The sequence below is a fragment of the Phalangium opilio genome, unplaced genomic scaffold, assembly GCF_054372755.1.
Source record: "Phalangium opilio isolate 3A_F unplaced genomic scaffold, DU_Popi_V2 ptg000013l_1, whole genome shotgun sequence".
In the NCBI taxonomy this organism is placed as follows: Eukaryota; Metazoa; Arthropoda; class Arachnida; order Opiliones; family Phalangiidae; genus Phalangium; species Phalangium opilio.
Window position 1 is genome coordinate 6,192,605 of NW_028324148.1, and position 12,563 is coordinate 6,205,167.

General features: G+C 42.8%; 2 protein-coding genes across 4 annotated transcripts in view; one reads left to right on the plus strand and one right to left on the minus strand.

Moving 5' to 3' along the window:
- LOC149707953 (sorting nexin-25-like) overlaps positions 1-12,563 on the plus strand; it is a 365,564-nt gene that overhangs the window by 282,776 nt on the left and 70,225 nt on the right. The gene's annotated exons all lie outside the window — the stretch shown is intronic.
- Positions 1,293-12,563, minus strand: part of ssh (Protein phosphatase Slingshot) — a 33,215-nt gene continuing 21,944 nt past the window's right edge. For all 3 annotated transcript variants that reach the window (XM_089864195.1, XM_089864193.1, XM_089864194.1), the window contains 6 exons: positions 11,914-12,089; positions 11,690-11,836; positions 10,510-10,710; positions 9,942-10,336; positions 6,083-7,241; positions 1,293-3,228 (listed from right to left, as the gene is read on the minus strand). In XM_089864195.1, coding sequence (XP_089720321.1) covers positions 1,680-3,228; positions 6,083-7,241; positions 9,942-10,336; positions 10,510-10,710; positions 11,690-11,836; positions 11,914-12,089 — 3,627 coding nt within the window. In that variant the 3' untranslated portion in view covers positions 1,293-1,679. The remainder of the gene's footprint in view (positions 3,229-6,082; positions 7,242-9,941; positions 10,337-10,509; positions 10,711-11,689; positions 11,837-11,913; positions 12,090-12,563) is intronic.

Consider the following 12,563-nt stretch of genomic DNA (forward strand, 5'->3'; position numbering starts at 1 on the left):
TCCATCATTTTTCAAATACACCTAGCAGTACATTTTTTTAAAAAATGAATGCTCGAAAATTCGATTACTCGGTTTTTCCAGACTGATCGTTCTCTAAGTAAACGCAGCCTTCCAAAAATTTTCGAATACTATTCGAAAGTTCCGAGCTTTCGCACAGCCCTATAACCCCCTGTTTAATTCCTTACTGAGAGTAAAAATATCGCAATATGGGTGCTGCAATTTCAGAAATTTTCTTGGAAAGGATGGCGGTTTGTAAGCCAGGTGTGGTTATATGTATAGTATGCAGACGAGCTATTCTGTTACATAAAACACCACGGGAAACGTCGGGTACTTAGTTTCTGCAGGAATACAAAGATTTAGTACTTGGAATCTTTAAGAGGCCTTAGACCCCACACAAATATCTGATTGACTGTGAGGGGAAGCGCCAAAAACTTTTAAACCACCTGCTCCTCCTTCCTCGCGTCTCATTGGTTATGCGAATGTGTGGGACAGATCGAGATCATGACCTTTTAAGCTGTCGTCTGCATCAGTTTCGGCTCCGAAATGGTCGGAAAGTGCGAGAACTTGGAACAGTTTGACGTTAGCGACGTTTTTGAGGCGGAAATTTCTCTAACTGTAACTAAAGTCGACGATTTAGAAGTTAGTGTAGCTCGAAATTCAGTATTGAAAACGAATGCTGTAATAATTTCGAGAAAAGATGACGTTACCTCCCCTTAAACCCTAAGCCTTTGCATAGGGATACTGATGTTTTGTTTTTGTATAACTTTGGTGAATTAAATTTTTACTCCACCCAGTGAGAATAGTAATATCGAGTTTTTAACGGAAAGCAAGTCTCGCCTTTTTTTTAGAAACGTAATCCTTGGTCTACTTGTTCAGACGACATATCATGTTTACATTCGGGTTCACCGCACATAGGTCGCGGGAGTCGCGGCGCAGGTCGCAAAATACGGGAAATAAATTTTGCATGACGTCACCTCCTCCCCTTTCAGTCAGACATCCAGGCCCATAAAATGGCCTCTTAAGGATTCCAAGTACTAAAACTATGTATTCCTGGTTTCTGATATAGAGAAAATTACAGCCGCGACTGTCTAAATTAGATCACAAATTACTAAAAATTAAAACTAGAATTTAAAAACTTCAATGAGGAAAACCACCTTAAAACTTATTATTCTTCAAATTCATTTTCAATAAAACTAGCCAATTACTTAATTCAAGAATTTGTGACTGGTCTTAGGTTCAAATACTGAAATCATATCACACAAAATTTATTAAGTAAAAATAAGAGAAGAACATTCAATTTCAATTCATCAATTTATTGCTCTCTTTCTGGCTCTCATGTACATGTGCAACTTAAAGTCTATTTATAAATCTATGCTTCCATTTTTTTTAAATTATTTTATTCTTATTGTACAACACTGGCTGGCTTGTAGAGGAAAATACAGATAGATTTAAACAAATTATACTGAGAATTTTTCTCAACCAAGTAATAGGTCTTTGAGCGCGACTAAATGAACGTAATTAAGATTAATAGCTGGCAGCAAACTTTATCACAAATCCCAACATTAATTAAACTGCCTTTTAAAACAGACGCGTGAATGCCTAAGTAAACCCGTTCCTCGATAAACTGCATACCGGTAAAGTTATAGATAAGAGGAAGTGGCTTAAAAATTCATAGGTTTTTACATTGTATTGTAGAGAGGATTTGGGTGCCTTTGTTTTGGAGTTAATTTACTAAGAGGGTGAGTCTTTCCTTGTTGTTTGCGGCACTTTTTTTCTTGGCTAGGGGTATCTAACGATGTAGGGGACATAGCAGCCTGATTTAAGGGAAAGGCCTTTGGGGCTCCGGGTGGTGGCCTTCCAGTCGAAGTGATACGGTTTGTTAAATTTGTTGCAACAGGTGTCTGTCTTTCGACAACCACGGGTGGTTTGCTATATTTAGAACACGTACCCAGTATTTCTTTCTCGGACAACTGACCATTAACATCCCAGTTGAAATCGGAATTATTGTCGGTCGGTTTGGTAATCGTATCCATATCGAGGCTAGATTTTCTTCTACTAGAGTTCACTAGACTTGAACTAGAAGAATCTAACAACAAAGAATTAGTTTCGGAACCATCGGATCTAGCGCGAACTTTTCTTAAAAAGCTGGTGGTAGTATCCAAGGGTAAAGGAGACGAACTACTTTTGGCACCTTGTACACAGGGGGATAGTGGTGATTTAGGGGCCAGTATCGGTAAATTTGTCTTGACAAAATCAGAGGCGTCTTTCTTACTACCGCTACCACTTTCTTTATCTATAATTACAATTTTTTCTTTCCGACCGCCAGATGGTGAGCCAGATTTAGCTTCAAGTTCTTTCGTAAGTCTTTTAACAACACCTTCCGAGTTGGACTCGACTGAATAACTAATCATTGCAGTTTCGGTATCGGCTAGATTATGTCCTATATCTTTTGTGACCAATTTTGCTTGATCCATTTGTCCTATACAATCGTAATTACTACCCAAATCTTTCTTTAAATCCGAATTTTCAGAAAAATATTGATTTTGTTTAAACTGATTAGACGATTGATTTTTTATCACCTGTTGATCCGAATCAACGTTACTCGATACATTTGGGCTGATAAGCGAGGAGAGAGTCGAAGCGTCTTTGTTTTGAATTGTTCCTAAAGTGACAGAAGTAGCGGACTCGTTCTTTTTACAAGGGAAAGAACTTGGTTTAATATTTGAGTTGTAAGCTTCAACTAAATTTGCTCCAGTAGCCAGGGTAGATGGCTTAGAAAAGTCACGTTGATCGGGATTAATTTTTGGTTGACCTAGATCTAGTTCTAAACAGTTTTTAGACAAATTTAGAAGTAAGGAATTTGATATATCTAAATGAGAATTTTGGGACGGCAATGACTGGATGGCACTGTTTAGAATCTCTCTCGTTCCGCAGAGTACTTGGTTGACCGCTTCCACAACGGAAGGTGTGCTACGGCTATGATGCATCCTACCACTCTTGAAACATTTGGTGGAGTTCTCCGTTGGGGTTCTTGGCTGTCGAAACAAATTCTGCGGAACTGGAGCGCAATTCGTGGCAGGTGGGGTGGCGTGCCAATTACTGGGAAATACTCCAGCCATTGATCTAGGTCTGTGTTCGGTTCTCAAGCTCTTTGACCTTGCAACGGGAGACTGTCTGGAACTGCTTTTTTCATTGTGTATTGCCTCTGGTGGTGTAGATGGCGTCGACCTAGTTTTTTCAATGTAAACAAAATTATGCATTTAATCCAAGTCCGCATAAAATATTAAAATATATTAAAACACACTTCTCAACCATCAAGCAGCCTCGGTGTTAACCCGACAATAGAGTAATTTCTTTCCTATATATGGAGCTTTCGGTTGGGGGAGGAGCTAAGATCGTATTGTGGAGGTTTCAATGTAAGTAGGGCACATACGTCCGCGACAAAGATGCGATTAGTCAGGGTTCAGTATGTGTTTAAGCAGGGAAGAAAATGAGGTTTACTTGGGAGGTGACGGAAGGGGTGTGGGGGTCAAGTCACCTCCGGCGGACACGGGGCAGTCGGTACCTATAGGGTAGGATCGCCGACATGTGTCTTATTCCCTCAAACTTTGCCGCCCAGAAGCTTGGCTTACAAGAGTGCGCCACACTCCCGGCGAGGAGCTAAGATTCGTGAGATAGTTTTCACGGCCATACTGGTGGGTTGAATACAGAAGGAAAGCTGATACCCACCAATATGGCTGCGAGAACCTGGCAAGACTTAGGAAGGTGTGACGTACAGTACTACTCAGCCAACTGAAAGCTCTCTATATGGCAACGTCATAAACCTTTATCTCTTAACTTTGTAATAACCTCCCTTCTGGTGGCATATAGTATTCCCTCTTTCAAAGGAGCCCCCAACGTTGGGGATACACAGTTCACTCCCACTCTCTACCGAAATTATTCTATTCACTCGAATGTTAGATTAGAGTTCGTTATTAAAAGGGAATTCCCTAGTGCATATCATAGCCCACTCGATCACGCTCCACGGTCACAGCCCTGGCGTTTTTCCGAGGGCAATATGACTGACTTGCTAGTAGGATAGGGTATGCAAGGGGGTGCTCTGAAACGAGCCATTAACAAAAGTGGTGTTTCTCAGCGCAAAGTCACCACCTCTGACCGCCATCAAATCAGCATATAAGCTGGCTCCATTGCCACACCCATGGCATATTTTTCGAGAACATTAAGGCGGAATTTCCTATCATAGCACACTCGATCACGCGTCTACGCCCTACGGTCACGACCCTGGCGTTTTTCCGAGATATAAGGGATTAAGCAGGGCCGCAAATAAGAAATAATTCTTATAGGACATGTGTCCAGTGACCCCCTGTTTGACTGGAAAATTTGTAGGACATTGTGTGCAAAAATCGTGTCGCTTCTCCATGGCCAAGCTATCAAAACTTCGGAAAATTTATCGGTAAAGCTGTCCAGTGACCCCCTTAGTTTTTAAAAAACATTATGGGACATTTTAAAATTTTATTAGACGATGTCCAGTGTCCCGTGCTTATTTCAGGCCTTGAGATTAAGGGCAACGCACTGCGATATCTCATGTTCATACATCCAGAGAATGCATAGTTTACAGGTATGGAGTATTCCTACCATTAACACAAGGAGACCAAGCGAAAGTGTAAAATCGTCTGCTATTTTACACTCTAAGTTGCCCGATCTCCTTGTGCAAACGGTATGAATCCTCCTTGCGTGTAAACTGTGCATAGTCCTTCATATAGTGCTAAACCGAACTAAAAAATAATTCGCAATATTTTGACAGGTCAGAATTTTTGCAGCAATTTATATACCCCACTCAAGGCCCGTGCATGGTGATATTTTAGGGGAACATTTGGTTGTGCAGGACTGAATATCTTTTAACCTAGATGGCACTGTTTATCAGCAGCTCCCCGCGTAATTTGAAATACGAGCGCTTTAACAACGATGGCAAAATTTTAAAAGTGACATTATTTCATTGGAACTCGTGCCCAAAAAAATCTGAGAAACAGCACCTCTAGCGGCAAACAGTGGCAAAGTAAAATTTCACTTTTGAGAAGGAAAAATATCAATCACCATGAACGGGCCTTGATAGATTAAGGTGGCAGTGCCCCAGTAGAAGGGGGAACCAGACCAGGCTGGGAAATAAGGATATTTTTAAACTAGTCCTTTGGGCCAGTGACCCCCTAGTGTCTGAAATTATTTACTGGTCTCCGGACTGGTCCCAGCCTTTGCTCTCCAATAGATTTGCAATTTATAAACTGGTCCCGAGGACCAGTAACCCCCACTTCTTGAATTAAAAAACTAGTCCAAGCAATTAGTAAACTGGTTTTGGACCAGAGGAAGTGTGCTATTTCCCAGCCTGAACCAGACTCACTCAATAACCAGGGCTGATACTCACTCATACGCTCAATTTTAGTTGAATAAGTGAATAATTAATTTAAAAATAGTAAACAAAAAGTGACTGAATAGGGCAAACTAATCTATTTGAAGCGCTACTTGAGATGACTGATTTTCCTAATTATTTTCTACATTTAAAGATATTTTAAAGGTCGGTGTCGTAATTACGCCCAATATATGGGCTTAGATATTTCCAGTCAAAGGAAAGGTCACCTCATAAAAGGTCTAGGGCGAAATTCAATTCATTCATTTTGGAGCACAGCTCAGAATGCAAAGTAATTGATGTCGTTTTAAATCAAAAACCAAAATATTCATTTGAATTGGATTGACTTTTAAGTACTAAGTTGAGCGAGCTCCACGATTTTAGGGTTTGATCAACTGTGATCCCGCTATTTTGCGTTTAAACCGTCATACAGTCAAATATATTACGTTTAACGTTGTGGTGGAGAAGATAAATAACACCGACAATCCCAAAAATCCAAAAAAGTGACAAATAGTAACTAATTTTTGGAAATGTGACTTTTAGTAACCGAATTTGAAAAAGTCACTTAGTATCAGCCCTGAATAACTCATGAATCCGCGAAGTAAAAGCCTTATAAACCAAAACATTTACTCAAATTGTCACTACCAACATCTCCAAGAACATAAAACATAAAACAAATACCTTGAATGTGCAGGAAAACTGCTATCAAATGAAGCGGTCCGTTTAAGCGTGTTGCTTTCAAGTTTTTGCTTCGTTCGCCTTACAGTACCTGGCGTAAACGGAATTTCTTCCCTGTCATATACAATATCCTTGTTCAAAGCCACACACTCGTTTTTCACTGAACTGTGCGTTTTTTCTAAATGCATCAATCGCTGTTGTATCGCTTTGACATCGGTGTAAGGTTCACTTTCAACAGAATTTTGTCTATCAGGTGTGGAATCAACTCGTTCCTCCGTAAGATGCTCGGCTGCTTGTTTCGGTACATTATGCGGGTTCAGTTGGCTTTGTGATATGCCAATAATTTTTGGCCAACGCTGGGATATAGGCGGACTTGATATAGTTGAAGGGGAAGAGCAGGAACTTTGCCTCGACCATGAGAATGGCATGTCGACACTCTTCGGAGTGCTAATGCATGAACTGCTTGAACTCTGCCGAGAAAACCCTTCCCTTACGTTTGTTTGACTAGGTAGTATTGAAGGAAAATTTGTAGTGTCTATTACAGTAACGCCGCCAAAAGACTGTTCGCCACCAGAGTTCACCGTCATAGAACTTTGGGTCGAGCTATCAGGGTAAATCAACGAACCAGACTGATTTATATCGGGAGAAGCAAAGTTCCTAGGCCTAGTCTCATAGTTCCAATTTTCCGTTTTTGTTGTTGAACTTGATATGCTAGACGTACTAGACAAGGCCGAAGCGTTGCCAGTATCACGGGGATAGGTATTAGGTTTGACTAAAATGGCTTGATGCTTCGAGGCCGGTTGCTTAGTTTGGGAAATAACCGGTTCCACAACACTAGCTGTAAGGTCCGATGATAATGTAAGGTTGCTTTTACGCGCGTTGTCAGATGTTTCGCAATGTTGATCTGTACTCAAAGCTTCGGGTGATGGCGTGCTAGGCTTGGATCCCGCTTCAAACTGAGTAGCTAGGTTAAGTACCAACCCTGATTTGCTATTGACAACCATGGTACCAGTTTTAACCGTTGTTAACTCCGATTTGGTAGAAGGCGACTTTTGCATAGTCTCTTGAGCAGACAGGCTCCCACCCTGAGTTTCAAGCTCATTTATTCGATTTTTTATCGATGATACCCTCGCGATTGTGCCACATGTTGTCGATCCTGTCTCTACAGTAAACGAAACGAATAATTTCACATCATAAGTATAACTATATGAATAAGACTGGGACAGAACGTTCATTGAAATATAATATTGAAAATAGACTATCGTGATAATAAAGGGGCAGTAAAGCTTGAATAAAAATGCTGTAGTATGAAATGTAGGTTAGGGTTGAGTTTACGGTGGGCTAGGTTATGGTTGGGTTTACGTTGGGCTAGGTTAGGGTTGGGTTTACGTTGGGCTAGGTTAGGGTTGGGTTTACGTTGGGCTAGGTTAGGGTTGGGTTTACGTTGGGCTAGGTTAGGGTTGGGTTTACGTTGGGCTAGGTTATGGTTGGGTTTACGTTGGGCTAGGTTATGGTTGGGTTTACGTTGGGCTAGGTTATGGTTGGGTTTACGTTGGGCTAGGTTATGGTTGGGTTTACGTTGGGCTAGGTTATGGTTGAGTTTACGTTGGGCTAGGTTAGGGTTGGGTTTACGTTGGGCTAAGTTAGGGTTGGGTTTACGTTGGGCTAGGTTATGGTTGGGTTTACGTTGGGCTAGGTTAGGGTTGAGTTTACGTTGGGCTAGGTTAGGGTTGAGTTTACGTTGGGCTAGGTTAGGGTTGGGTTTACGTTGGGCTAGGTTAGGGTTGGGTTTACGTTGGGCTAGGTTAGGGTTGGGTTTACGTTGGGCTAGGTTAGGGTTGAGTTTACGTTGGGCTAGGTTAGGGCTGGGTTTACGTTGGGCTAGGTTGGGGTTGGGTCTACGTTGGGCTAGGTTAAGGTTGGGTTTACGTTGGGCTAGGTTAGGGTTGGGTTTACGTTGGGTTAGGTTAGGGTTGGGTTTACGTTGGGTTAGGTTAGGGTTGGGTTTACGTTGGGCTAGGTTAGGGTTGGGTTTACGTTGGGTTAGGTTATGGTTGGGTTTACGTTGGGTTAGGTTAGGGTTGGGTTTACGTTGGGCTAGGTTAGGGTTGGGTTTACGTTGGGCTAAGTTAGGGTTGGGTTTACGTTGGGCTTGGTTAGGGTTGGGTCTACGTTGGGCTAGGTTAGGGTTGGGTCTACGTTGGGCTAGGTTAGGGTTGGGTCTACGTTGGGCTAGGTTGGGGTTGGGTTTACGTTGGGCTAGGTTGGGGTTGGGTCTACGTTGGGCTAGGTTGGGGTTGGGTCTACGTTGGGCTAGGTTGGGGTTGGGTTTACGTTGGGCTAGGTTGGGGTTGGGTTTACGTTGGGCTAGGTTGGGGTTGGGTCTACGTTGGGCAAGGTTGGGGTTGGGTCTACGTTGGGCTAGGTTGGGGTTGGGTCTACGTTGGGCTAGGTTGGGGTTGGTTCTACGTTGGGCTAGGTTGGGGTTGGGTCTACGTTGGGCTAGGTTGGGGTTGGGTCTACGTTGGGCTAGGTTGGGGTTGGGGTTGGGTCTACGTTGGGCTAGGTTGGGGTTGGGGTTGGGTCTACGTTGGGCTAGGTTGGGGTTGGGGTTGGGTCTACGTTGGGCTAGGTTGGGGTTGGGGTTGGGTCTACGTTGGGCTAGGTTGGGGTTGGGGTTGGGTCTACGTTGGGCTAGGTTGGGGTTGGGGTTGGGTCTACGTTGGGCTAGGTTAGGGTTGGGTCTACGTTGGGCTAGGTTAGGGTTGGGTCTACGTTGGGCTAGGTTGGGGTTGGGTCTACGTTGAGCTAGGTTGGGGTTGGGTCTACGTTGAGCTAGGTTGGGGTTGGGTCTACGTTGGGCTAGGTTGGGGTTGGGTCTACGTTGGGCTAGGTTTGGGGTTGGGTCTACGTTGGGCTAGGTTGGGGTTGGGTCTACGTTGGGCTATGTTGGGGTTGGGTCTACGTGTGGGCTAGGTTGGGGTTGGGTCTACGTGTGGGCTAGGTTGGGGTTGGGTCTACGTTGGGCTAGGTTGGGGTTGGGTCTACGTTGGGCTAGGTTGGGGTTGGGTCTACGTTGGGCTAGGTTGGGGTTGGGTCTACGTTGGGCTAGGTTGGGGTTGGGTCTACGTTGGGCTAGGTTGGGGTTGGGTCTACGTTGGGCTAGGTTGGGGTTGGGTCTACGTTGGGCTAGGTTGGGGTTGGGTCTACGTTGGGCTAGGTTGGGGTTGGGTCTACGTTGGGCTAGGTTGGGGTTGGGTCTACGTTGGGCTAGGTTGGGGTTGGGTCTACGTTGGGCTAGGTTGGGGTTGGGTCTACGTTGGGCTAGGTTGGGGTTGGGTCTACGTTGGGCTAGGTTGGGGTTGGGTCTACGTTGGGCTAGGTTGGGGTTGGGTCTACGTTGGGCTAGGTTGGGGTTGGGTCTACGTTGGGCTAGGTTGGGGTTGGGTCTACGTTGGGCTAGGTTGGGGTTGGGTCTACGTTGGGCTAGGTTGGGGTTGGGTCTACGTTGGGCTAGGTTGGGGTTGGGTCTACGTTGGGCTAGGTTGGGGTTGGGTCTACGTTGGGCTAGGTTGGGGTTGGGTCTACGTTGGGCTAGGTTGGGGTTGGGTCTACGTTGGGCTAGGTTGGGGTTGGGTCTACGTTGGGCTAGGTTAGGGTTGGGTCTACGTTGGGCTAGGTTAGGGTTGGGTTTACGTTAATGGTGTGGTTCCTTTTAAATTTTGTTAATGGGTATTATGCTAGGTTTAGATAAGATTTCGACTTATGTTAGGTTCAATTGGGGGTCAGACTACTCTAGTAGTAGTTTAGCCCTCGTTTTGATAAATATTTCATATTTATTATTGAAAATAATATTACTTACCAACTGGACACGGCACCATTTTACTATCTTTATCATCTTTAACAACCACTAATGGGTGAATGCGTCGACCAGCTTCCAAGTTCAGATAGTAAGAAGGATCCGTAGTTGACTGTTGTCCTCCAAATTGACAAGCCTTGTTCAATAGTAAAGGGCTGCTAGAGAATAAGCATTCAACAGCAGAGTCATCTGGTGACCAAGATTTCGGTCGTGAAATGCAACCGGGAAGTTTTAGTTCATCCGTGAAGATTCGGTTTGACTCCAAACTCTTGTTTTCATCACCGGAAGAGTTGAAAAGATTCTCATTGAATTCTTTCTTCTTCAAATGTCTTGGTATACCAATTATTTTCAAATTGGTTTCAGATTTTGAACGCCAGAGGCTATTATGACGTTGTTTACTGAAAAATCATGAATTAAATGTAATTAGTAATTCTCTACACATAGTTTCATAGTCCCCCGCTTTACACATGTCATATTACTAGAATGCCCCACGTTAAAATTTGCCTAACGTAATTCGAACGCGTACGTTGATACTGCCATTAACTCAAAAAAGCCAAAAAAAAATAGTCACCTGGCGTCTAATATGCCCTGGTAAATTTCCAATTGCTTGACAAAACCCTGATTGGGTTTGATACAACTTCTTTTATTTCGAACAAAATCCAAGGCTTGTTCAAAGTTCCAGTCGTAAGCTTTCATAACATAGGCAATGACAACTGAAGCTGAACGACTAATCCCCATTTTACAGTGTACCAGCACTTTAGAGCCTTCACTCCTGAAAAGAGATCAACACAATTAAACTATATCAATAACACTCAGATGAAGCGCTTGAAATAGGGGTTCACGGGCAAACCGCAATTTAAGGCAAATAATGCGAGAAATAAATGGTTCAGTAGACTTGAAATAAACCACTAATTAAAAAACATAACATTTGTGATTTCCCAAGCATTAAGCAAGTGCACTCAAGACGACGAGCATGGAACATGGATGGCACGGTTCCGACTGTCACTTTGTAAGATATGTTTCTTAAAGCGAATGTCAGCTCCCGTGGCCCGCACCTAACATGCTAACTAATCTTCTAGTCACCAATTTTAGGCAATAGAATTAATAAGAAATCTTACAGGAGGGCGGAGCCAAAACTAGCACAAATCACGCCTAACTCACTATACAGAAGAAAAAGCAATAGTTAAAGGGAGGGTGAAGTAGAAAATCAAGTGATTTTTTATCAATTCTTCTGCAAATTACAAGACCATTCTGCATAGTGAAACATTCAGGAAATACTTCCCAATGATTTTAAAATTCAAATTAGGTTCAGATTTTAAGGATAATTTTAAAGAAGGTCCTCCGACCAATCGCGTAACGCCCTGCCTTTTTATTAACAAAATTCTCGTGGCACGCTCCATGTCTGCGCCACACGATTGTCACATCGTACGCAAATTTTATCAAATCTCGCGATAAATTTCATTCAACACGGAACGTGCCACGATAATTTTGTTAATAAAAAGGCAGGGCGTTACGCGATTGGTCGGAGGTCCTTATTTAAAATTATACTTAAAATCTGAACCTAATTTGAATTTTAAAATCATTCGGAGACTGTATTTCCTAGATCATGTTTCACTATGCAGACTGGTCTTATAATTTGCAGAAGAACCGATAAAAAAAATCACTTGATTTTCTACTTCACCCTCCCTTTAAATCGGCCGGATAGTGCTTTGATTTAAAGTGAGCAAACTTGAAATAGGAAAAAGACTTACTTGACTTTCCTAATGTATTTGAAAGTCTTGTCCCAGTGTTTCAACATTTCAGTAGATTCATCATCATAAACACGAACATTGAGGTAGTCGAACATTCCAGGGAAGAAATTGTCAATCTCCCTCGTAACATTCAGTATATGATCAACGCTACAACAAAAACGTTCAAGTTACAATTCTGTTCGGACACCGCAGGCCATAAGCTATACACTTCAAATATAACTAACCCTTTGACTTTAAGCTCTTCCAGATTGGAGGCATTCCATTCAGAGCCAAGATAAAGGTATTCAAATATCTCCGTCGGAGCATCCATTTGACCTAATATCATAAGCATTTCTTGATCTATGAAAGATTTGTACTCATCGAGGTTCATGTCTAATTGCTCTTCTAAACTTGTGCGAATCTAAGGCGAAAGATAATATAGTTTTTTTTTCAATTCATAGAGCATTACTGAACTGTAGATGGCGACAAGATGAGGGTAAATTTTTCAAATAAGTCACTGCACATGAAACGGCGGCAAAGCGTTACACCGTGAGGTGGTCAGTGACAGGGACGGCCTAAGGCAGCAGAAGGCTCAATCTTCAACACACAAAATTTTTCTTTGCCTAGGCAAAAACCAATCAGAACTATTCCACGAAGTCGGATCTAAAACTAGCCTTTGCTAATCATAAGGCTATTTCAGACGATCCAACTTTTTGACTCAGCTCAATGGGTCAAAGTTAACTTGCTCAACTTTTGAACTCAGCTCGATGGGTCAAAGTTAACTTGCTCAACTTTTGAAGGGAAAAGTGAAGTAAATCCTTAATTTTCACACGACTAAACTTTTACCGCCAAATGGAACTTTTTAAGCGCCACCTACCTTGGCACTTAAGAAATA